At 38.2% G+C, this 25,893-nt stretch overlaps 2 protein-coding genes and 1 long non-coding RNA gene across 5 annotated transcripts in view; 2 read left to right on the forward strand and 1 right to left on the reverse strand.

Moving 5' to 3' along the window:
* LOC148409218 (uncharacterized) overlaps nucleotides 1-11,537 on the reverse strand; it is a 36,681-nt gene extending 25,144 nt beyond the window's left edge. The window contains exon 1 of the long non-coding RNA XR_015868296.1: nucleotides 11,451-11,537. This is a non-coding gene — a long non-coding RNA (uncharacterized LOC148409218). The remainder of the gene's footprint in view (nucleotides 1-11,450) is intronic.
* myo15b (myosin XVB) overlaps nucleotides 1-19,032 on the forward strand; it is a 57,935-nt gene extending 38,903 nt beyond the window's left edge. For both annotated transcript variants that reach the window (XM_088439077.1, XM_088439078.1), the window contains 13 exons: nucleotides 10-82; nucleotides 166-242; nucleotides 325-401; nucleotides 2,782-2,912; nucleotides 4,246-4,340; nucleotides 4,459-4,536; nucleotides 5,123-5,219; nucleotides 7,529-7,677; nucleotides 9,723-9,853; nucleotides 13,479-13,612; nucleotides 13,689-13,822; nucleotides 17,064-17,204; nucleotides 18,844-19,032. In XM_088439077.1, coding sequence (XP_088295203.1) covers nucleotides 10-82; nucleotides 166-242; nucleotides 325-401; nucleotides 2,782-2,912; nucleotides 4,246-4,340; nucleotides 4,459-4,536; nucleotides 5,123-5,219; nucleotides 7,529-7,677; nucleotides 9,723-9,853; nucleotides 13,479-13,612; nucleotides 13,689-13,822; nucleotides 17,064-17,204; nucleotides 18,844-18,927 — 1,401 coding nt within the window. In that variant the 3' untranslated portion in view covers nucleotides 18,928-19,032. The remainder of the gene's footprint in view (nucleotides 1-9; nucleotides 83-165; nucleotides 243-324; nucleotides 402-2,781; nucleotides 2,913-4,245; nucleotides 4,341-4,458; nucleotides 4,537-5,122; nucleotides 5,220-7,528; nucleotides 7,678-9,722; nucleotides 9,854-13,478; nucleotides 13,613-13,688; nucleotides 13,823-17,063; nucleotides 17,205-18,843) is intronic.
* A 1,277-nt stretch (nucleotides 19,033-20,309) lies between these two features.
* tmem94 (transmembrane protein 94) overlaps nucleotides 20,310-25,893 on the forward strand; it is a 73,839-nt gene continuing 68,255 nt past the window's right edge. Inside the window, exons 1-2 of one of the 2 annotated variants that reach the window (XM_088438844.1) lie at nucleotides 20,310-20,782; nucleotides 23,093-23,240. In XM_088438844.1, the coding sequence (XP_088294970.1) occupies nucleotides 23,217-23,240 (24 nt within the window). In that variant the 5' untranslated portion in view covers nucleotides 20,310-20,782; nucleotides 23,093-23,216. The remainder of the gene's footprint in view (nucleotides 20,783-23,092; nucleotides 23,241-25,893) is intronic. The other variant, XM_088438845.1, reaches the window with a different exon arrangement.

A 25,893-nucleotide genomic window follows, 5' to 3' on the forward strand; every position in this document is an offset into this window, starting at 1 on the left:
AATTTACAGGTACCCATTCAAGAGTCTCTAATTCTCTACAATGATCTTGAGAGCAATGACTTAGCAGTTCAATGCTTTAGGAGTAAGTACCGGTACAATCATGATTCAATGCTATTTTAAATAAAACATGTAGTTTATTTTCTAATGACCATGACTTCTTTAAAGATGTGATGCAGTTCATGGGCGATGCGGAAGTAAAAAAAAATACCAACCAAGCAGAATGTCTGAGGCACATCTTGTTGGTTAGTGCTCAAACAAGTGTACCTTCACAATAAATGGACTTTGAATAATACATAGCGATTTATTCTTTCCATTTTTTCCCAGCAAGGGAAGGAAAGAGAACTGCTGCGAGATGAAATCTACTGTCAGGTTGTCAAGCAAACCACCAACAACCATATCAAGTAAGTTTATTTTTTTTAACATGTACACTTATTTACCATTTTGTCATCATTTGTATAAAACATATATACTCTGTACAAAAATCAATACTATGTTATGTTTGTGAAATTAACAAACTGCTCCAGAGAACACAAAATGTTAGTTCTGCGTGTAACAAAAATAATTTTACACCTGGCTGATGCTGAATTTCAAACAAAATATCCCGGGTCTATTTGAATCCTTGTATTTAAGAAATAAAAATCCAAACTTATTCAAAATGCACTGATGGAAAAATACAAACACAATGCAGTCACCTGTCCTCCTCTCATTCAGGAGATAAAAATCAGAACGTATCCAAATATTATCCACCACTATGCAAACAAAAAAGATGTGCAGTCTGCTTCTGTGTTCCTTTGTGTGTGTGCGGTCACCTTTCTTCCTGAATTATTATTATTTTTTTTTTTTTAAAAAAGGCTATTTCACTTAACAATATATAGTTGTGTATTTATATTTCACTGTTATATTTATATGTCCTCCCCCTGTGTTTGGCCTTGTAGCAATATTAAATCAATAATTTCCTCATGTGGCCCAGCAGCATTTACTTATCGGCAGAATAGCACTGTTTGTTCAATGTCATTAGAGTATGCATCAAAGGCAATTGCGTACCCCGAGCCTAAATTGATATCTTCAATCTGCTGCCTGGTAACGTTTTCTGCCATCTTCAAAGTTCTGTCTTGGATGGTTTTCACAGTTTTCTTTTATTTTCTGTAAAATGTCATCTTTGTTTCTGAAGTCCGAGAAAATGTAATGAAGATGTTCTGAAATCTTAACAAATGTTTCTTTGAGGTAATCTCCATCTCTAAATGGCTTTCCATGCTTGAATATTTTCTGAGCAGCCACAAAACTTGCATATGTAGTTGAATTTGCAGTCTTAATCCACTCTTGAAGAGACCAGAGGTGGCCAACCAATGGCTTCAGAGCCACGTGTGGCTCTTTCATCCTTCTGTTATGGCTCCAGTGACTTTGCAAAAATAAATAAGAGTATTTTGTTAAAATTAAGTTTTATTTTAGTTTGGTCATTTAAAAATACATTTAAAACATTTTAAAACTTGTAGCATTAAAACTAAATGTTTCGAATATTTTTAGCACACAATATGTCACATGGTGCCGCCGATGTGCAACAGGCATTCAGGCATACTTCACATGTCTGGCAGATCACATTTATTTAGCGCACTAGCAGGGCGCACTAGCAGGGTGAAAAATGAATAAATAAATAAATAAATTATATATATATATATATATATATATATATATATATATATATATATATATATATATATATATGTTTTTGTTTTTTTTTCCCACCCTGCTAGTGCGCCCTGCTAGTGCGCTAAATAAATGTGATCTGCCAGACATGTGAAGTATGCCTGAATGCCTGTTGCACATCAGCGGCATCATGTGACATATTGTGTGCTAAAAATATTCGAAACATTTAACCAAACTAAACTAAACTAAAACTTAATTTTAATAAAATACTCTTATTTATTTTTGCAAAGTCACTGGAGCCAAAACAGAAGGATGAAAGAGCCACACGTGGCTCTGGAGCCATTGGTTGGCCACCTCTGGTCTAAAGCTTGAAATCGGAAGTGTGATGTTCAGTGTTGTTAGTGGATATGTCCCACATGTTTGACCTCGATAAAATGATCCAAAGCATTCCTAGAAATGAGAGCGCTGTTATTAGTGCCGCCTGCACTGAACATGCTGGCGCAGGAAACAGGTGATGAAGAGGGAGAAGAGGCAGGGGAAGAGGTTTGTAAGTTAGGGATTACAAACCAAGTGGTAGTCACACTTTAGTGGCCCTTTGAATACCTTTGCAAAAAAGTTCTAACAAACATGACAAGTTTGGTCAAATGCAGGAAATATGAAAGAAAATTCCCAGAAAAATGTGAAAATGACCAAGTTACACAGTTTACTGTAGAGGAATGATACTAACAAATGTGCAAAATTTGTACAAATTTGTACAAAATTTGTAAGAGAAAAACTAAAATGTGTTCTTTGGAATGACTTTGGGCACTTTTGTGCAAATTTGGGTCATGATCATGGCACTTCATACAATACCTCTTGCTACCATGTTGAACATATTGTAAACAAATAAATCTCTCTGAGACTGAAACCATTTCCACCAATTTCACTTTGCAAGTAAAGAGAATCTTGTTCATTTACCCTATTGATATTTGAACAACCACCAAGGCTCCACCACGTTTCCATTTCTTCAAACCGACTCCACTCAACATTTCACTTCCTTAAATCTTTTCATCTGGACAAATGCCTATTTATAAAATGCATTTTCAATTGAGAAAACAAAACAAAACAAAACACTGACCTACATGTATGTTTACACAGATCCAGCTGCAATCTAGGCTGGCGACTACTCAACCTGATTGCTGGGTTCTTCCCTTGTTCTGATAATCTAAAGCCCTATGTTACACAACACCTGCACAACATCGCTACGGACCATGAACACCAATATCGAGGTACAGTACAACATTACTCACGAAAGCCTATTCTTTTATATCAAATAAAAGTGAGACGATGTTTTCTTTTAGGGCATTCGTACATATTCTTCCTTTCATGCCTACGTGCCTTTTTTCATGCCTGGGTATTGAGCACTTTTCATACATTCATACTCTCCCGTGTTGACCTCTGACACACCCACCGTGTGTGTTGGCAATGAATTCATCCTACTTGTTTAATATAATAATATTTTAATTTTTGGAGCAAAAAATATAAAACACACTAACTCTTTTAAACTTAAAAATGGTCATCTCCCAGTTGTGATGCAAGGCCTGCCATATGCAAGGACTTTTGTATTGTATGTGAGGTGCTCAGATAATCTCATTACAGCTCACCACATACAGTACATAAAAAAATATCGACCGCTAAAGAAAAATCTCATTGACCGGGGTTGTGATTGGTATCAGCTCAACAGGAGCTAATCTACAGGGCCAGACCCACCACCTAAAAAGGCTTAGCATAAAACCCTATTTCCCTTTTGGTACCCGAGGGCACATATTACCATCAAATAAATCCATTGCTGAATTTATTTGCGCCTACATGTCTAAAATTACAGCTTTTGCAGAGTGCTAGCAACACTTGAACGAGTCGTCTTCACAAAGTCATCTTCACATTGTATGTATCACACTTAAGCAAAAGTGGAGGGAGCGCTTCAGTCTGCTAAACAAGACATGTATGCAGGACTGTCATTGTTGAATGTTTTTTTATATCAATTACTCTATCAATTTTTCCATTGAATAATTGAGTGCATCTCATGCATCTCCCCTCATAAAAAAATGTTTTAAATTATTTTACTAAAGTTAAATGTGAATTGAAGTGAATTAATTTAATTATTTGTAGTTTATTTTCTTTTACGCATTTGAATTATTAGACACCCCAAATATTTGCCTATGGACTGTTGGTAGTTGCGATTAGTATTAGCATACTAGCGTTATCATTTAAGGTTAACACTCACTACCATTTAGTCTACAGATATACAGTATACTCTGAAGGAACCATCGCTGGCAATCTCATAAAATTCTTTGATGTTTTTATAGGAGATATCATCATCAGTTTATCATTTGGGGAAGCAGGTTGTTTATAGATGATGTGCGTTTGTGTTTTTTGTGTTTGTTTGTTTTTTTTCCCTTCAAGTATGCATTGCGTATGTATGTGTATGCAGTGTGACTGTTGATGGGCCTGGGGATTGCCATTGATTAAACACATTCAGGTGCAACACTAGTAGATTTTATTTAATTACCAAAATAATGAAATTTAATATTTTTCGGTTCTTGCAATTCTATTTGCCTTCAGACCCTGCATCTGTGTGTCTGGATCATCTTCAGCGATCTTTGAATTTTGGTGGTCGTCGTAACATCACTTCCCAAATTGAGCTGGAGGCCATCATGGCAAGTATAGCTACCGCTGTTTAGACACTGGAGTGCTATGCAAATAAAAGATTGGTGGGGTATACCTATTTTCTTATATGCAGCTGTGTTTTATGAATGTTCTGTTGTTTTTTTTCAGGCTGGCAAATCCTTACAGGTCATTTCTATCCAACTGCCAGGAAAAGTGGAATTTCCAATAAAGATAAATAGTTTCACTGTAGGTATTACTTTCTTCCATCAGAATTTTTCATAAATACTCCTCAGCAACAATTTGCATTGTCTATTAATTCGGTGTTTTCAGACACTTTAATTGCAATTTGAACTTTTTGGCTGGTGGAAAATAAAAGCAGAGGAAGTAAGAGGGTCTTTTTGGTCAAAATTCCAAAATGGACATCTCAGTCCAAATTAACATTTTTGTTGATAAAGCAAAACTAATCACCCTAATATAATGTATCAAGATGGGATCAAGTATGACGAAAAGTAATACACAAAGCCACACATGGTGAGAAGGTCAGGCAGTGTTTCAGAATAAATCTTACCCTACCAGATAATATATGGACACTCCTCCACATTGAGAAGAGCCAGTTGAGGTGGCACAGCCACCTGATTAGAATGCCTACTGGATGCCTCCTGATGTTTTCATAGCATGTTCCGCCAGATGGAGGCCACAGGGACAACCCAAGACATGCCGGAGAGACCTTGTCTCTTGACTTGCATGGGAACATTTTTGTGTTCTCCTGGAGGGGCTGGACGAAGTGGCTGGGGAGAGGGAAAAATACTTATTTGTGTTCTTTGTCTCAAAGGTGGCAGCAGAAGTGGTAAGCAAACTCTGCAAAGAAATGAGTATCTCTAATCTCTCCGAATTGAAAGAATTCTCTGTCTTTGCCAACCGACAGCAAGGTAAATATGGCATTTTATATTGACATACTACTGTTTATTATTCATACTGCCTGACAATTAAAACAGGCTCTGCTGTGCACATTCAGCCTGTTTATTTATTTAACATGTCTCAGGCCAAACTGGCCACTACTGCTTCATAGCTTGAAAGACTTTCAGTAGTGATGGTCGGACACTAAATTACACTTACATTTAGCAAACACTTTTATCCAAAGTGCCTTACAACTGAGGACATAGTAAAAGATTACAATCTGTGCAGAGTGTAAGAGCCGATTAAGATTAGTATATATATATATATATATATATATATATATATATATATATATATATATATATATACAGTCAGCCCCCGGCTTACGAGCATCCTGATTTGCGAACAATTCGCCTTACGAGCGTGGATCAGGGAGATTTTTGTCCTCCGCTTACGAGCAAACCTCTCGTCTTGCGAGCATTCCGACAAACCAGTCATTGAGTATGTAGAAATGTTCTCGCCTAACTGCGTCAACATATTCAGCAGTTGCGTCATCTACAATCATCAACAGGTACTTATGGCGGTAACGTGAACGCTATTGGTCTTACAATCTCACACTGACTGTCTCACTCACGGTGTCTAAATATATTACCATTTAAGTGTAGTGTTTGTACAGCTAAAGGGAAAAACAGCTGACATGAAATTAAATGTGCCGATTGCAGGACAAAGAATTGTCATTGGTTTAAATGTGTGTTTTTTTTTAATTAATTGTCAATACATTCCAACCGTTTAAAAAAAAGTGCGAATAATTATCAGTCAGTCAAGGAGACGCCAATATGCTATTGGTCGATTAAGGTCACCCGGTCTCACTCACGGAGATGCTATTGGCCGGCGTCACACGTCAATCACAGAAATGCCGATATGCTATTGGCCGAACGCCTTTATCTAGCTTGATGGGACAGGATGGAAGGAAGTAGACAAAATGAGTGAAAAACGGAATGTTTTGAAGACTTTGCAAACTTTATCTGTTAGACATAGCTTCTAAAATTACTAGCAGCGGTAAAGGAAGAAATAAGAGGATGATGTTTTAGTATCTCCGTGATTTGCACCATGACTGAAAGAGTTACTGTAACACTGTAAGACCAATAGCCTATATGCATTTCCGTATTAACTCAAGAGGTTAATCTCTGCACCTTGTTACGGCTGTTATTACAGTGCCATATAATGATTGTTTGACAAAACTGCATGTCATGTTAGTCGGCGATCTCCCGACATGCTTTGGGGACAGCGCCAATCTTGCAATTCTGTGAGTTGTAACCAACGGTGAACTGACGCTCGTACAAGCCAAAAGTGTGGTGCCTAGTAAATACAACACACACAACCTCCCCTCCGCCTCCACCCAGCTCAATTCACGTCGGGAAAAACAGCTGACATGAAATTAAGTGTGCCGATTGCAGGACAAAAAATCGTCACAGGTTTAAATGTGTTTATCAATAAGATGTCAATACATTCCAACCGTTTAAAAAAAAAGTGCGAATAATTATCAGTCAGTCAAGGAGACGCCAATATGCTATTGGTCGATTAAGGTCACCCGGTCTCACTCACGGAGATGCTATTGGCCGGCGTCACACGTCAATCACAGAAGTGCCGATATGCTATTGGCCGAACGCCTTTATCTAGCTTGATGGCACAGCTGGTTGGGATGGAAGGAAGTAGAGAAAACCCTGACTGAAAAAGTTACTTTGACACTGTAAGACCAATAGCATATCTGATTTACCGTATTGACTTCGAGCATTCATCTCTGCTCATCTCTGCTTATCTCAGCACAAGTCACGTCTTACCAAAGGTAAAAGTCATTATTCCTTTGTATTTGTTATTTAATGCAACTGTACAGTAGATTATGTCACTTAATATTAATATATGTATACAGCGTGATGATTTTACCTAAGGCTTCTGCGCGCGTTGCACGCATTCACGAATTAACATGGGTCTGGATTGCCCGCTATACGAGCAATTCGAGATACGAGCGTAGCCGCTGAACGGATTAAGTTCGTAACCCGGGGGCCCACTGTATATATATATATATATATATATATATATATATATATATATATATATATATATATATATATATATATATATAATTTTATATATATAATTTATATATATATATATATATATATATATATATATATATATATATATATATATATATATTTTTTTTTATGCAATTCAATTGGTAAAAAGGACATGGGGGCTTTTTTTCCCCTCTTTGGTATCTGCTATAAAATGGATAAAGTCACAAATTTTGAAGAGATGAATATGGCACTCTTACTTTTAGATGGAATGGTGCGCCCCCTTCATTCCAGTGAGTATGTGATGGACTTTTTGCTGGATAATGGCGGCATCATCTTGTCATTAAGAAGAGTGATGTGGCGAACCCCTCTGTGTTTCAACAATGATATGTATGTGGACTTTCACTATCAACAGGTAATTCTGCCACTTTTCTCTTCCTCTCTATCCATAGTAGTCAATGGCAACAAATTAAAAATTTTAATGTGAAACAAGCATCATGTTTTGGGCCTTTTTTTTCAGATCAACTTGGGGATAAGTGAGAAGGAATTATTAAATAAATAAATAAATAAAACAGGAAAATCTGGAACATCTGAAATGTAGTTAAGGAGTCTTAAGTGGCATATTAAACTTCTGTAAATTCCAGGCCACAAAATGCACCTGGATTAAAAGATACGATGAAAACTCATTTGTACATGTATTAACTGTTCCATCTTAATAGCTGTGGGGCTTCATGTTAATGCATTAATGCAAATGAATATTGCATTTTGCATGAGACCTATTGATTTTGTTACTTATTTTAATCCACCTTAAACACCATTCGACGCTTACCCCCCAATCAATGCCAAACACAACTATCGTTCCATAATATTCCAGAATATATCTTAGACAATCTTGTTGAATCATTCAAAAAATGACACACTAAAATTTTGTCAACTACACATTAAAACATACCTGATGTTCTTGTGACACTTGCTCCCTGTCGAATTTCCTCTGTTGCTTTGTTGCGATATGAGCACAGTCTAACCAAATTCAAAGTGCGTGTTGGCCTGTGCTCTTTGGTTGGTCTTTTAAAAAGAAGACTCTCAGATTAATTCTTCTGTCTTTCTCATCCCAGAGTAGTAACTGACACAACATTCTCTCCTCCTCGTCTATTGTTTCTTCTGTTAGTTATTATAATCACCAATAGAGCAATTAGTGCAATCCATGTTTAGGTGCAATGAAGTCTTATGATTGAATGACAGAAAATGGATTTGTGCTTCTTATCCCAGTGATAGATATTAGATATTATTTTTACTAACGGGAAAATTGAATTTCTGGAGAAACTGTGTGTGAAGACCTAAAGACTAAATCAAAATTTAATTATGTGGAATGATGTTGAATGGCATGAACAATGGCCTGGAATGAGTTGACATGTTGACACTTGAATGATTTGATTTGGTCAAAAAAAAAAAAAAGTGAAACTCAAGGTGAAAATGGAAATATTTAAGAGTTTGGGGCTTTTAAAAACGTTCTGAATTTGGTGAATATGAGTAATGAATGAGATTGGCTTCAAGATACGAACAATGTTATGGGATTTTCAGGATTTTGGCAAGATACTAAAATTGTCAGGAAAACAAGTTGTTCTTTGGATTTCTCCATATTTGAAGCGAAGAACAAAACTTTGCTTATCTAGGAAGTTGTCTTCATTGTGCCCCTGTTTACAATAATCCCGGGGTGTCAGTGACGGTCCTACAGTCAAACTTTGCCATCAAATAAATTCCATTGTGAGCGGTCTAGGAATTAACACATGGTACTGCTTTGAACCACTACATCTTTTGATAATCAATAGTACTTTTTTAGCCTCCAAGTGTTTTTTTAGTGTTTTTCTAGATCTATGGCCCAAAACATGTCTAAATTGACATTTGGAGTTAAATAATCATAAATATAGGAAAACCTGGAGTTACAAACTAATACCAAGCACACGCATGAATTGCACCATAAGTCTGATTACACCGTTAAAGTTGAAATCAAAACACTTCGTAGAAAAAACTAAAATACTGTACTTAAAAAAATTGTAAAAATGAGATACGATACCATTACTGCTGAGAGGTAGATGGAAAAAGAAGAATGCTGAGGAAGCATTTGCAGGTTCTACTGACCTCTCAACGTTGCTTCATGATCACTGTATCCCCCATAGTGACAGAACCTTTCATGTGCGCTAAAATTCAGGGTTCGACCTTAATAATGGTCACCACGGTCGACCGATGATTAAACCCTAAAAGTCTTCAACATTGTCTGTCGGTGTCTGTCCTTTCTCCGATCTTTTTATGATGTCAAGATCGTTACCATGGTCACTGTTTTTCTTTTGGCTAGACCAGCATTGCTAGAAGACCCAGCTTTCACCCCAATGATGTGAAATGAAACATTCCTCTCTCACCTCCACTTTCTCCCACTCTCCCTTTCCCAACTGCTTTCTGTAGCTCAAGGGTGACTACTTGAATGGGCTTCTCCAGCTCAATGATGCGTCAAACAGCCCCTCATCAATCAAGCAGATTGCAGAACTGTCAGTCCTACAGCACCTCTCCCAGGGACTGAAAACACAACCCTCAGAGTAAGTGTTTATCTTTTTGTTTATTTTTATTTCTCTCTTTTTTTTTCCTACAAACTTCCCAAGAAACCCTAACCCAAACATTTAACATACATTTTCCAGGAAAAACAGAGGGAAATGAGGGGTAAATTAATGAAAAACAAGAGAAAATGCAAAATACGGTACAATATATTTTCTATCTATCCATCTATCCTTCTACTGCTGTATTCCGGGGTCACGTTGCGGGAGTAGCAGCCTGAGAAGGGAAGCCCAGACTGCCCTCTTCCCGTCCACTTCGTCCAGGTCCTCCAGGAGGATCCCCAGAGTTTCCCAGGCCAGCTGAGAGACATAGCCTCTTCAGCATGTTCTGGGTTGTTCCCTGGGCCCCCTCCCTGTGGGACATGCCCAGAACACCTCACCAGGGAGCCGTCCAGGAGGCATTCTAACCTGATGCCCTAATCACCTCAACTGGCTCCTCTCAACGCAGAGGTTGACGCTGCTGAGCCCCTCCCATTTGACCAAGCTTCCCACCCTATCTGTAAGAGAGAGCCTGGACACTCTGTGGAGGAAACTAATTTCAGCCACTTGCATCCGGGATCTCATTCTTTCGGTCACGACCCACAGTTTGTGACCATAGGTGAGGTCTGCTGGAACGTAGATCAACCAGTAAATCGAGAGCTTCGCCTCTCGGCTCAGCTCTTTTTTCACCACAACAGACCGGTCCCGCGTCCGCAACACAGCAGACGCTGCACCAAGATCAAATGACATACACTTTATTGTCACTTAGATACGCTCAAGTGCATACATGGCTGCCGATCTCCAATTCCACCCTTCCCTCAGTCCTGGAGAGGGCACTCCACTCTTTTCCAACTGTAATGGAGGTGTCGGAATAGCGCCCAAACTTGTGACCTCCTTGAAAGGACTGTACTTGACTGATTCAGAGGATCCTCAATCTTATCAGGTTGTCCGGCCAGAACATAAAGACGATGCACACTCTCATGCCACTCTTTAATTGTATATAATGTTCTATTTATTTATCTGGGTTGGTGTGTGTGTGTGGGTGTGTATGTGTGTTTGTGTGTTCTGTGTGTTTGATTGTGTGTGTGTGTGTGTGTGTGTGGTCTCTGCAAAGGAGAGCAGAGAACATTCACTAAACATTGATAACTAACATAACTGACATTGTACAATATGTTACATCATATGCTCACATTACTCTATATTAGCTTAGAATAACATAAACAACACAGGCAAACATACCGTACAATGATAGGAAGAATGAATTCAACCCAATCGTTCCAAAATGTGCGTTAGGTAGGAAAGGGTTAATGGAGCCGAATAGATTTGAGTGGGCGGTGACGTCACTCCCTTACGGAGTAAGAATCACATCGGCACACACGGCAAACAGGCGACAAATATGCCCATTTTGTGGATGAAACTTTAACGTGAATACTAAAAGTGAAGTATGAAAATTACGGTATATTTGCCTTTAGCAATTATACCAAACTTAGATGCAATAACAACTTAGACATTAATGGACAAAGTGAAGCAGTGCAAACGTATGTATCCATGTATAACATGTATCCAAAACCACGAACAGACAACATATTCAAACTGTACTTACATTCTCATGGACGCACGAATAATAATGAAAGGAATGAGATAATCCACAGAATGATTGAAAGCAGAAAAAATGACTGTCCGTTACAACGATACCTGCCGACTGACCGGTGAAAGAGCAAAACAACCTATGATAGTGTAAACAGAGTCCTGATTGGTAGTGGAGGAATGAAACACAACTTGTGATTGGTTGCTAGGCGGTTGCTAGGAAGATCACATGACCACAGGAGAAACATGTCCAGACGTAAATAGTAATAACAGAACAATTCAAACACAAAATCGTTAAGTATAATCAGAAACTTCTTAACACCAACACTTTTCTATATTTATGAAAAATATTGATTTTTTGAAGAAATAGCAGCCCTTGAGGACAAAGTTTGGACACTCCTAACTTAGACTGTGCACCAATTATTGAGGTAAATGAAACAAAGTATATGAGTTTGGCATAAACAACTTCAAGTTTCAAAACAGGTAAAGCAGGTTTAAATTACTTTTCTTTTATCTGTAAAGCGGTACTAGAAATGCCTGTCCATCCATCCATAGAACAAATTTTGGACTGTCAAGCTTTTGTTGGAATGACCTCAAATTTTTACAGCTTGTGTAGAAACATTTAATGTTTTTGCGTGTAATGTTTGGCAGTTCTATCTTTTCAGGTTAAGAAATGCCGTTCACTTCAAAAGAAATGGCATTTTGCATGTTAGAGTATGCTTGGAATCAGTCACCGAAGACAGTGCAGCAGCTTCTTCTTTCTTCACAAATTTTGCAAAGAAGGCGCCAACTACAAAACAAATTAGGACTTGGCACCATAAATTTTAACAAAGGGCTGCTTATACATACCTAAATCGCCAGGACGGCCATCAACGTGTGCAACGAGTCACAGGCGGCGCTCATATTGAACATTTATGAAAATCTGTCATAGAACCAACAAATATTTGTACTTTTCTTTGAAAATTTTACCAATAAAACGTATGACCTTCAACATTAACTGTATTTAGTTTCATCAAGATCCATCAAGTAGTTTCCGAGATATGGACATTTCGAATGGTGTCAACCATTCGAACAGGTGCAGTTTAATAGCAGTATTATTAACAAGGGGAAACCACCATTGTACAAGCTTGAAAAACACACAAGGGCATGCAGCAATGGCCTCACTTTATATATATATATATATATATATATATATATATATATATATATATATATATATATATATATATATATATATATATATATATATATATATATTATATCGTGAGGCCATTGCTGCATTCCCTTGTGTGTTTTTCAAGCTTGTACAATGGTGGTTTCCCCTTGTTAAGAATACTGCTATTAAACTGCACCAGTGGGGGGGGGGGGGGGGGGGGGTCATGATCTGTCTGTGTTTTGTTGTGGGTTTTGAGTTGTTTAGTTTTAGTTATAAGTTCACTGTGTTTTTGTCATGATCTGTCTGTGTTTTGTTGTGGGTTTTGAGTCATTTGGTTTTAGTTATAGGTTCACTGTGTTTTCCCCCGCGTGTCATTACTTTAATCAACCTCACCTGTCGCCCGTGTGTGTCCTCCTGTCAGCTACCCCGCCCCTTGTTCCCAGGTGTCTCGCGTTTTCATTAGTGCTGTTAGTATTTAAGCCCCAGTGTTTTGCCTCATTCCTTGTCGGGTCTTTGTACGTCTTCCCCTCGCCGTCTTGCCTCGCGTTGCCCTCCTTCCCGTGCTGCCCCCCGTTCCTTGTCGCCCCCCCCGTTCCTTGTCGCCCCCAGTCAGCTTCAGTTCAACGTTTTGGTTTGCACTTTGTATTTTTCGATTCTTTCAACCCTGCCTGTGTTATTAAATCGCCTTACTCGAGCCTACCCCAGTCAGCCCTGCATTTTTATTGTTTCCGCCTTTCCCACATCCCGCACCTCCTCAAACCGCCATGCCCCGTCGTGACAGGGGGATGCCAAAAGCCTTGCAACAAATGCCTATCTGGTTGATACGGAGACTCACATTTAGCTGTGCATACTGTACATTGCTGATGTTTTTAATGTATTCTCCATTAGGATGGAAGTACAGAACTACTTGCCTGCTCAAGAGAGGCAAAACACAGGGATGGATGAGATCCACTCTTTATGTTTAAACAAGATAGAAGACATGAAGACCCTCAGTCCATTGGATGCCAAAATAAAATTTATTGGTGAGTAGCAAGTTTCTTCTCCTCTCAAAAAATTCTAAATGACACTATTTGAAATTAAGTTTGTTTGCTTTGGCAGTGATTCTCAGTGACCAATGTCTGTTTGGCTCTAACATTTATTTGGCCAAGAAAGTTAGCCAGCGTGAATGTCCCTCTCCCTGCATGATCAGTGTCAACCATGATGCAGTGTTATTTCTTCATCCTAAAACAAAGGTAAAAAATTTCAGTAACACGGGCTCATGCAGCAACTTGTTGTGTAAAACAGTAGAAACCTCTACTGCTTTAAAAATTGCATTATTATCATCTATCCAGCTTCTTACTTCTTCTTCTTCTTCTTTTTCTTCTTCTTCTTGTCATTCTTATTCTTATTCTTCTCGTGATTTGTAGAAATCATGATGATGATTCGTTTTTCCCCCAAAATACTTTAGAATGCACGAAAACTCTTTGACCACTCCTGCACACTGGTGGAAACAAAAAAACATAAACGTTTTTAAATATTTTGATTTACAGTGCAGAGCCTTTCTATCCAGGCCCAGAAGACTCACATTTGGGTATATTAAGTAATACATAATAGCGCTGCCAGGTGGTGACAAAAAAAACCACTCACTTTTAACGTTTTTTATGCACTGTACAGCGACGAGCCCGATGAACGATGTAGTTCATCAAGCTCCTGTTCACCAGGAAAAATAGGCAACTGTGAAAATCTGTTATACGTGTAGCGCTACCTCGTGGTGACAAAAAAAAGTCAAACTTACTGTACATATTGATGTCCAGCACTGAGCCTGTTGAGCGAATAGAACTGAAAATTATTCCTAAAAAATTTCAAAATACTGATCACGTTCTACGCTAAGTAATGTGAGTTTTTTATCGGGCCGCAAAAAAACTGATACTTCACATTAACAATAAAAGCTGCTGTAACTTTTTTTTCTGCCACAATTTAAACATTTTTTTGGGAAGTCCACTCTAAACACAACTAAAAATTGGTTTTCATAGTAAATGTAGAGCCTACTGGCTAAAGAAAATACGTATTTTGTTTTGTGGTGTTTTTTTTTTTTTTTTTTTTTTTTTTTTTTTTTTTGCTTCCATGTTTATTAACCAGACATACCTTGTATTTGCTTGGGAGAATGTTTAGACCTTTGTTACTTTTTTTGTTTAACCCTTGTGCCCATTCTTAATCATTTTGGTCAATTTTCTTGAAATTCTTTGTGAAATCATAGCTCTGTCATTGAAAAGAAAACACTAGAGAGATGAAATGTCCTGCAGATGATTAAAATCAGTTGCATGGTCAAACTGGCACTATGCTGTTATTTATAATCTATTGCAGCTGGGCGTACAGTGTTGATGATGTATATGGCCATGAATTAACCATTTTGCTTGCATAAAACTCCATTATAATTTTATGTTTTCTTTTACATGTATTGTATACTGATCTATTATATTGCTTTTCCTGCGATTTTTATGCCATTGTTTTTAGCATCAGTTGAGATAGGTCGACAAGCATTCTTTGAAGACTTCTGCGTTACACCTCGAGACAGTAGGTAGCGCCAGAGACCAGTAAATGTTATTATGAAAGCCAGCCTTTCATTTAGGCAACACAAAAGTCTTTCTTCAAACCTAGTGCGATTGTAGTTGGGAATGCTTGTGCTTGTGAGAGGGTGATGTTATCTTTTCAGAGTTATTTTTGTGTTAATGTGTATTAGATGTGCGTACACCGCTCTCTTAGACGCAAATACGTGCGCACATTTCCTGCTGTTTTTTTTCACTCGAAAATTATGTGCAGGAAAATTGTTGCAATCGCTTGCTAGTATTATTTTCACTACAGTATATGAAATCATGGACGTCTGGATTTGTGTTTTTATTTCTGCATAATTACAATTCAAATCAATGTCAGCTCGTCAGTGGCGTGTTTCTTATTATATTTATAGTTGGATTGTGACGTTCTCGTTGAAATGTGTTTTTCAACTCGGGAGTTGCAATCTGAACTAACAATAACACTCGAGAAGCATGTTTGGATGATGCATAATCTTGTAAACCACCGCATGAAACCGCACTTTTTATAAACAAAAAGTCAAAGCGCTTTGTAGTTGAAGCACGCAGATGAGAATACAATGTTTTTTTTATGTTGCACACCACACAAATGAGAATAAACCTTTTTTTTTTTTTTTTTTTTTTTTTTTTTTTTTTTTTACTGATAAAGAGCAAATAAATTTGATTCTCCGTGGTGTGGAATGTAAAAAAAAGTCTGTATTCTCGTTCAAGTGGTTCAAATGCACAGCACCTGCAGTTGCATTTTATTTATGGAAAGTGCATACAGTATAAGTAAGTTTGATTTTATTTTGTTTTATTTTATTTATTTGTATTTTATTTTCGGTATGCATTGTTTTGACGTGAAAGCAACAGAATTTGAGGGGGAAAAGGATAAAAAAAAGTAAAAGAATTAACGTTAGTTCTTCTTGCTGTTCTCTCCATGAATTTTGTTAATTCTGAATTTGTATTGTGTCTTTTTGACCTTGTCTGGCCATTAGTTACTGTATTTTCCGAACTCTAAGCAGCACCGGTTTGTAAGCTGCAGCAGCAAAATATGAGCAAAAAAATATATTTTTGTCACAGATTTTTGATGACATGCAAAGAGACGTTTCTTTATTTTGCCACAATGGCACAATTTTCATGTATTTATGGTTCATTCAGAGGTTTCTGTTTTTAAGGTATTTTTAAGCACAGAACATGACAAAAAATGCAAAATGGTTTTCAGGACATTATTGCCAAAAGAGCGCAGGAAGCAGCCTTCGCTTAGCATGGGTCTCCATGGAAACGAAGGCCCGATTTGAAGGCTGAGTTCATAGGTCTTGTGAATTTAGACACCGCATGGAGTCTGGTCACGTTGGACATTACGTCATTTGCTTGATGGCATCCAAGATGGCTGACCTGCGCATGCGCGCCTCAGATCGCGCAGGATTCCCAGGTCACAGACACAAGCAGTAACTGAAAGCTATGCAACATGGCGTACTAAATATTTGCTTTACATTAGATGATGAATTCTCTGCTCAGCTAACAGAGCAAGTTGTAATATAGCCTTGCCAAGGCAAATGCAGTTGTCGACGGTTAAATTGTACGTTTCACAATGATATATGAAAAACCCAACAAAAAAAACATTGTAATTTTGCAACTCAGCATGTTCAGATCCCAAAAAACCTGTAGTTCAACTGCAAAACAAGACCTTCGGTCATGTGGGTTGGGGGGTGCCACCATGATGGCTCACAACTTTATTTGACAAATTAATTTGTTTGATTTCTGGAGTACACCTTAACTTTTGACTTTGCACCTGCTTAGTGAGTCTTCCTCCAAAAGTCAAACATTTTTGTCTTGAAAGATTGGTCCAGCCATAATTCTACACTCTATTAAAGATTTAATTGTAGTTGCTGTCTGATCAAATCTGTATCTCTTTCCTTTGCAGGAGAAAGTGTTTGACATTCCTCTGACAGATATTCAGTCCATGCGTACTTTACGACCCAAAATTGCAGGAAAGTTGCCATCGATTGACATCAGTTATGGGAGACCAAGTCAGCTCAAAAAAATAACAATTCATCTCAAACAGGTGATAAATCAAAGTTCTTCCTTTCAACTGGCATTTTCTTGTCTCCTTTGCAGTCTATAAAGTGAGTAAAATCCATTTCTAAAATGACTGTAGGTGAAAAAAAAGTGGAAAGACTGGTGGTAAATTGTACGCTGCAAATTCTAATTCTTGGATACTCAAGATACAAAAAATATAAAAGCAATTTACCAAGGACCCCATTTGCGAATGTTTGTGGAAATAAAACAAAAAAATAATCTAATTCAAGCCGAACATAAGTGTCATTTTTATTCACCTGCAGATTCAATTTGACAACAATTATATTTATATATGTATTTATCAGTGGTGGTCTGTGTGTTTCACACTTAGTCCTTCAGTGATTCGACTTGAATAAATACCCCTCATTAGCACATGTACGCATTACTGTGCTACACAGGCTAGTTTCCAGAGGATTTAAATGTAAAACATCCGCATCAGCAATTAAAACTTATACATATGATACCGCCAAAACTCAAAATAATTAATAATAATTTCAAATTATTTGTCAAAGTTTTATGAAGTCCACCAAGAGCAGGCAAGCTTTAACAAGATTGTACGCTAAATTACAAATCACAGTTTAATATAAGAAAATCATTTTATTTCTTTACTACTAATGAAAACATAAAGCAATCAAATGCTTGACTCACCGAAACGGCTGTCCCTCACTTATTGCATTACAAAATCCACTCTTCTTTCTTTCCTCAGAAAGATGTTAGTGACTTGCTTATAGAGTTTGTCTGTGCGTTTCAATTGACATGCACACCAGTGCTGAAAGTTGTGTCTGTCCAATTTCCTTTTTGTTCTGCTTCAAGCCATTGTGGGTTAAATAAAAGCAAAAGATTTGATTTTTCTGCTAAATGTCCACGGGTCTGGCTTCGCTGTATGCTACGCCATTAGTGCAGATCAGCTAAGCAGCATGGTTATTTTGTTTGAGCAACATGTTTTTTTTTAAATAACTATTTAACGACTTCCAATGTTAAACGTTGTTGATCAACATAGCACCACCTCCCTGCAGTGAGAATCCAATCCCGTCACGTTCAATGTGAGGCTTCTCGAAGGCCACCTTTATGACTCGATTTGGCTATTGCAACTATTAACTATATGGGCCCGTTCAAATATGTCTTTGCACACTGCACAGAAACCCGCAACTCTTGATTGGAATGCCCTCAAATGGGTCTGATTGCAGACAGATTTCATACAGGCTGACGACACAAGTGAATTTTAATTGGCTAAAACCGCTAACCTAAAACTACAACCCTGGAAGGACGTAGAAGAAGAAGAAAGAAAGAAGCTCATCAGGAAGAAGAAGAAGCTCTGCATGAGCCTGATAATGATTGTGATCATATGAATGAGGTGCATTCGAGGAGGGTTGCACAATAAATATTCCTGATAGGTGCCCTTTAGGACTTGTAATAGTGATCTTGGACTAACACTATATCAGGTATATCAACAGTACTTCATATCAAATTAAATTCCTAAATTTGTAAAATTGGTTGCTTTGAAATCCAGAAAATTTTACCTAAAGACTGTATTACTCAACCATTGCATGCATGTATCATGTACAGAACACACTTTAGAGTTGTGATGTGTCTAATATTTTTTTCACCTTAATTATCTCTTTTAGGCCAAGGAGCTGTGTCACATCCTTGCTATGATCATGGAAGAGTTGATTCGTCCCGCAGTCAATAGCTCCATCTCAAATCGCTGATAGAATATACGTATATTGCTTTTAGAATGAATGCAACTGTTATTTTCTGTTTTTTTTTTCCCTCATCGTAAATATGATTGTTTTGTCTGTAATAAAGATAAATGATTAACCTACAAGCAGGTGTGTCAAACTCATTTTTACAGTAGATTCTATTGGAGGGCTGTAATGATTGTGAAGTCAAAGTAATTTTAAGAACAGTATGATCTTTGAACAGGGCTGCTTGGTGGTGCAGTGAATAGCACATCGCCTCACAGTTCAAAGGTCCGGTTCAAAACCACCTGGCTCCGGCCTTCCTGTGTGTAGTTTGCGTGTTCTCCCCGAGTTCACGTGGGCTCTTTCCAGGCACTCTGGCTTCTTCCCATATTCCAAAAACATGCATGGTGGCTGAATTGGACATACCAAATTGTTTTTAGATTTGATTAGGCGCGTGAATGGTTGTTCGTCTCTGTGTGCCTTGCGATTGGCTGGCAACCAGATCAGGGTGTCCCCGCCTACTGCCCGGAGCCAGCTGAGATAGGCGCCAGCAAGCCTACAACTCCTGTGGGGATAAGCGGCTATAGAAAATGGATGGATGGATGATATTTGAACACTTACCTAGACTTTAAATCAGAGGCCAGTAGGAAAAAGAACTATTCAAAAGGGGGATTGTTGACAAAAACAGCTTGTTTCCCAAAATATTTTAAAGTTGAAGACAGTTTGCAAATTTGGTAGTAAGAAACTAGTTGTAGTTAGCATTTGGCGGGTATCATTAAAAGATGTGATCCTGCCATGAGTTTGACACCGGTGACCTACCGTATACCACAATGTTCCAGTTTTGCATGTGAACTCAATAAAACTGATCTGAACAAATAATTTTGTATATTAATTTGATCATGTAAGAAAGGTGAATAATACAATAAAGAAAAATAAATATTGGGATTTAGTTTTTGTCATTTAGTTTTTTTTTGCATTGTTTTGCTTTTACCATATTTGCTTTTTTTTATGGCCATTTGATTGAGAAGGTGATTCCTAACTTTGACAGGCACTGTACACGAATCAGAGTCAAAGACACCATTATATTTCTATGCCCCTTGGTTTCATCATGCCCGCAGGTATGGTCCTGGTATATATCGGAGAGGGTCAGCTGGTGGTGATGACGCAGCAGGTTCTGGCCCAGCTACAGGCTGGGACGCAGCAGAGACCTGCCGTCTCTGGACTGGACGATGTCAGACTAGTGAATACCCTGTGGGGTTTTCGTTATACCTTTCTGGGTGGGGCATGTCTCTGACCCAATAGGCAAGCTGGAATCAACCTTTGATGCTTTGACCCTTGTGGCTTTGTCCTTGATGATTTGAACAATGTTGTACAGTTTTTTGATGGCATGCGAAGAGTAAAGACGTTTCTTCGTCTTGCCACAACGGCACTATTTATTTATGTATTTCTGGTTCATTTATTTGTTCATTCAGACGTTGCTGTTTTTAAGGCATTTTTAAACACTGCAGAAGATGAAACAAAATGCCAGATGATTTTCAGGACATTACTGCCAAAAGAGCGCAGGAAGCAGCCTTTGCTTAGCTCTCCATGGAAACGAAGGCCCGATTTGAAGGCTGAGTTCATAGGTCGTGTGAATTTCTACATCGCATGGAGTCTGGTCGCGTTGGAAATTACGTCATGTGCTTGATGGCATCCAAGATGGCCGACCTTCTGCGCATGCGCTCCTCAGATTGGGTTCACAGGTCACAGATACAAGCAGTAACTGAAAGCTATGCAACATGGCGCACTAAACATTTGCTTTATATTAGATGATGAATTCTCCGCTCAGCAAACAGAGCAAGTTGTAATATAGCCTTGCCAAGGTAAATGCAGTTGTCGACGGGTAAGTTCAAAGCCTGCTGCACCGGTGCTTTTGTGATTACTGCCACCGATTATTTTTCCGGGTAGACTAAGTGTACTTGGGCTCTCGGAATCGTGTCATCACGCCGCGGCATGAGCAGTATCCCTTGCTTTCGGAGTTTAAAAAAAATCAATTGTAGACATAAACACGGCTGAGAAATCGCGTAGTGAACTTTATTCAAATGCATGTGGGGAAAGATGATGGTATGAAGTGCATATAATTTTTTCCTTCCCCACCTATATCCACAACTTCCTGCTTTCCCCAAATCGATACGTTACCGATGATTGATGTTTATACTTCACACTGCACATGTCCAAACATGAATATAACTACGACTGTATTTTAAATTCTATATGTATGCACTGTTTACATGTACAGCGTTCCCTCGTTTTTCGCGATTAGTGGAGCCCCAAACACTCCTCTGAAAAGTGAAATCCGCGAAGTAGACGACCCCATTGATTTTCATGCATGTTTATATGGGTACAAGAATTTTTAAACAATCTTGTTTGGGGAAAATTGATCCTGTTTGTTTTGGGGAAACATGCAAAACACTCGTGTGAAAAGTGAAATCTGCGAAGTAGACGACCCCATTAATTATCATGCATGTGTATATGGGTACAAGAATTTTTGAACAATCTGTTTGGAGAAAATTGATCCTGTTTGTTTTGAGGAAACCTGCAAATTTGATTTTGTAAATGTATTATGGCTGAAAAGTAACAAATGTGCTTGTCAAATTCAATCTCTTGATGATTAAAAGGGGCACTTATGTTTGTCTTATATGATTGTGTTTGTTTGGATTTTTTTTTCCATTACGCAGATTCACGACTTCAAGTATTTTTTTTCGTTACGTATTGAACTTTTTGCAATGGCTGACAAGTGTGCTGCTCCCATGAAGGCTTGTACTGAGCCTAAATGCCATCAAAAAATGATGACAGTTGCGAAGGTGATACTTCTCGAAGGGAAAAGTTATGCGGCCGTGGCCCGTCATTTGGGAGTGAACGAATCCACCGTTCGCTACATTGAGGACGAGTCGAACATTAGACGACGGCTGCCATCACCTTTGGCAATTTGGCGAAGCCCGTTGTTACAGCTCATGATAAAACAATCGTCCGTATGGAAGCTGCTTTAGCAATCTGGATTGCCGACTGAAAAAAGCCCTTTCCTTTAAAGTCTCGCGCAGCTGCTGTCATATTAGTCACGGCCCGATGGAGATTCTCGCACGTCTCGCGAGAGTCGTACTCATACGAGTGATAAAACACAGATACAAATCTGAAAACACGCATACAAATCTGAAAACATGCATACATCTATTTGAAAACACGGATACGCCTTTTTGACAGCGATTTTACTCCATATTCTTTCTCCGTCTGTGTGTTGATAAAAACAGCGCCGGGGTGTGCTTCATGAGCAATACGACGCGTCCCTGTGGAGTTTTGATCTCTTCCCGTCTCAACTTCCACCCCAAAGGCACGTTTGTGTCAGTCATCAAGCGCACTCACAACAAAGGCACACACACACACACACACACACACACACACGAACATTGTCGGGGCAGAGAAATGAAGGAGTTCGCCAGCTCGTCCCTGTGCAGTTGTAATCTACTCCCGCCCCAACTCCTGCTTTTACACCCACAGGGATGTGCCGTGTGAGTCATGAAACGCACTCAGAGCAACGCTTATGTTGTCAAAGCAGTTGGCACACACACGCTCACACATTGTCGAGGCAGAGACCCAATGGAGCAGACGTTCACCAGACCGCTGGAAATTTCTTACCCAGATTTTTAATAAAATGGTATTTCAAGTGTAAACTCTCCATTGTATCATGTTTCATCACGTACAGATTAGACTTTACTTCAACGTCTGGCCTGCTTCTAATATAACTGCAGCTGTGCGAGACTTCAAAGGAAAGGGGGATGTTCTCACTTACTGTACAGTGTATATGGTTTAATCATTTAATTATTGAAGTAAAATATATGTACTGAAGATTGAAGTAAATATGTGTACTGCAGTAATATTTGTCTTAAATAATATGTACGTATAGCATGAAGACTCACAAGTTGTTTTGTTTTTTTTTAAGTGGGGGGCGCTACTTCGCAAGTCTTACTTTTCGCAGTCCCCATTTACCGTGAAAAACTAGGGAGCACTGTATATGGTCTTAGTCTCCTATTACATTTGTTTGATGGTCTTAAACATTGTAATGGGAAGTGATGTAAAACTGTTAGAAGAGCAAATGCTTTTTTCCTAGCACTGCCTTCTGTGTCATTCTTCATTCAAATTTATAAACCATTTGCAGGCTGATCGGGGGGCTAACTGAGAGCACTTATTTTCCAAGTTTGGATCTGGCATGCACGGACAAGAATCTGTCAGGTGGTGTTGACTTGTGGAGGAGCAGAGCATGTGGAGTGGCGGCGGTTTGCATGGAGTCAAAGGATATGAAGCAGGTGAGTTGAATTGCTTGGTTAAATATCTACATGCCGTGTTGTAGTTTCCCTCTGTTCTGCTGTTGTTTGCTGAATGTGAAAACCCCTTGGAATTTGGCAATGGTTAAAGCGTACTGTATCTGTGTTTTTCACAAGGAAAAATATACTGTTTTGGTTTATCAAAAAAAAAAAAAACTAAACTCAATCTAATTGCACTTTTGTATTTCCTCCAACATTTTAAACTGCTTTATTTATGTATTTTGTTTTTTATTTTTATTTTTTTTGCAAACACAATGTATCTGAGCTTTGCATGCTTCTTGGTAAATCATAATAGCACCTTGGTACATACAGTATAAAATTGTAAATAGTGTACGGTTCTGATGTAAAACACAACATTTATTTAATTTATATAGTAGGAATCAGATGAGACACAAATCACACAAGATGTTTCACAAGATTGAGTCCCACGAGAACAAGATAAGATTTTTGCTAAATCTGTAATGTAAAATAATGCCTAACATCAATTTACCAGTTTTCTAAATGTTTTCTTTACTGAGCAGTCTGCAACAAAATTCATAATTTAGAACAAAACAAGACCCAATATTATTTTTCAGCTACAGCTAAGATTTAATACTGAATAATTCAATAAAACGCATACAGCCCATTTGCTGCACACGCATACCCCATTTTCAGTGGTGGGCCGTGACTTACAAACATACGCCTTCTGTGACGTCAGACTCTCGAATAAATTGCACATATACGCATTACTGGGCAACACAGGCTATTCTCCGGAGCTTTAAACATCAATAAACCCGCATCAGCCATTAAAACTTGTCATTATAAGTGATGATCAGTGTTTTCAATTTCTCCCGATTTTTCTTGACCTTTTCATGCACAAGCTTTCTATTCACACTGAGATGTACAGTGTTTCCACTCGGGTGTTCCCAAAAGTATTTTAAAAGCACCATTGCGCATTGAGTAGATCTCTTTACCTCGAACTGAGATGTACAATACTGTACTGTATATCCACTCGTGTGTCCCAAGAAGTTTTTAAAAGCACTGTAGTGCATGTGTCTGCCTGTGCTTTGGTGTCTCGCTCTCCTCTCCTCTCCTCTCCTCTCCTCTCCTCTCCTCTCCTCTCCTCTCCTCTCCTCTCCTCTCCTCTCCTCTCCTCTCCTCTCCTCTCCTCTCCTCTCCTCTCCTCTCCTCTCCTCTCCTCTCCTCTCCTCTCCTCTCCTCTCCTCTCCTCTCCTCTTTATTTATTATTATTTAGTACGACACGAAAAGAAAAGAATATGGAAAATAATTTAATGAATAAAAAAAAATACTAATATATATATATATATATATATATATATATATATATATATATATATATATATATATTAGTAAAAATGAATTTGAAATGAAATTGACTTTCATTATAGTTATATATAGTTATATATAGTTATAATTATTATAGTTTATTATGATAATGATGGCAGGTTATGTTAGGCCAGCAGAGAAGGCCTTGCTGGCCCTGACGGTCCACCACTGCCCATTTTGACAGCGATCTTGCCCCTATTTCGTAAAGGATTCCACTTCAATTTTCATGTGTGCAATTCAAAGGAAAAGGTTTTTCCAAATCAACTGCAATGCTCGTTTCCGTTAGCAGAGGTCACTAGCTGTCACAGACAAAAAACCCACAAAAACGTCATTTGAGCATTACAAAAAATGTATATACATTAAACTTAAGATTAAGGCCTGATGAGTTATTGAAAGCTTATGTTTGGCCTTCAGTTCGAGTTCAATTCGGCCATTTTGTCTGCATAATGCATGCATGGCGCGAATGACTCGCAGATCGACTGACTTTGCTCGTAGCTTGGCGTGACGTCATTGTTGATTGACGTCAGTGTTCAGGTCCATGAATGCAAAGGATCTGATCCACGAGTCTAAAGGAGAAATTCCTGAATCCAAAGAAGAGATTCATGCAAAGACGTGAAGTCACGTCTCGCGACAGTCGTACGCATACTAATAGGGAAGCAAGCATGTCTCATGAGAGTCGTACTCACACGAATGTTGAAACATGCATACGTCTTGTTAACAGCGATTTTAATCCTTACATTTGTGACTGATTATTTTATGTTTTGTCCATACTCTCAAGTTAGCTGGACACTTGAAAAGTTTTTTATTTTTTTTTTTACATACCTTTTTTTGTCATACACGAGAAATATTAATACTTTTCATCTGGGCATCAGTTTTTTACTGATATTGGGGTTGCATTTTCTTGTGAAGTGACACTTTATCTTACTCTACCTTTTTAAAATTTTGTTTCATCTTATTTTATACTATAAAAGCTATACAATTTATAGCTACCTATAAAAAGTAGCAGTTTTGTACTTCGTTTTTTTTTTAGAAAAGGCATGTTCCGTTAAAATCAAAATACAATAAATGTAAAAAAAACAAACAAATATAACATCATCTCCCTTTGTTATTTTGTCTTGCAACGCATACCCAAGTCGAATGATGATTTTTTGCACATATATGACTGTTGAACTCTCCCCCCTCTCCCCCCTTTCCACCTGTGAAACTGCTGAACTCACTCTCTCTCTCTTCTCCTCTCTCCCACACTCAGCCCCCCCCCCCCCCCCCAACTCAAACTTTGCTCATGCACTTGCAAAATTTGCACAGACTT

The sequence above is a fragment of the Hippichthys cyanospilos genome, chromosome 17, assembly GCF_059441005.1.
Source record: "Hippichthys cyanospilos isolate Australia breed blue-spotted pipefish chromosome 17, RoL_Hcya_1.0, whole genome shotgun sequence".
NCBI lineage: Eukaryota > Metazoa > Chordata > Actinopteri > Syngnathiformes > Syngnathidae > Hippichthys > Hippichthys cyanospilos.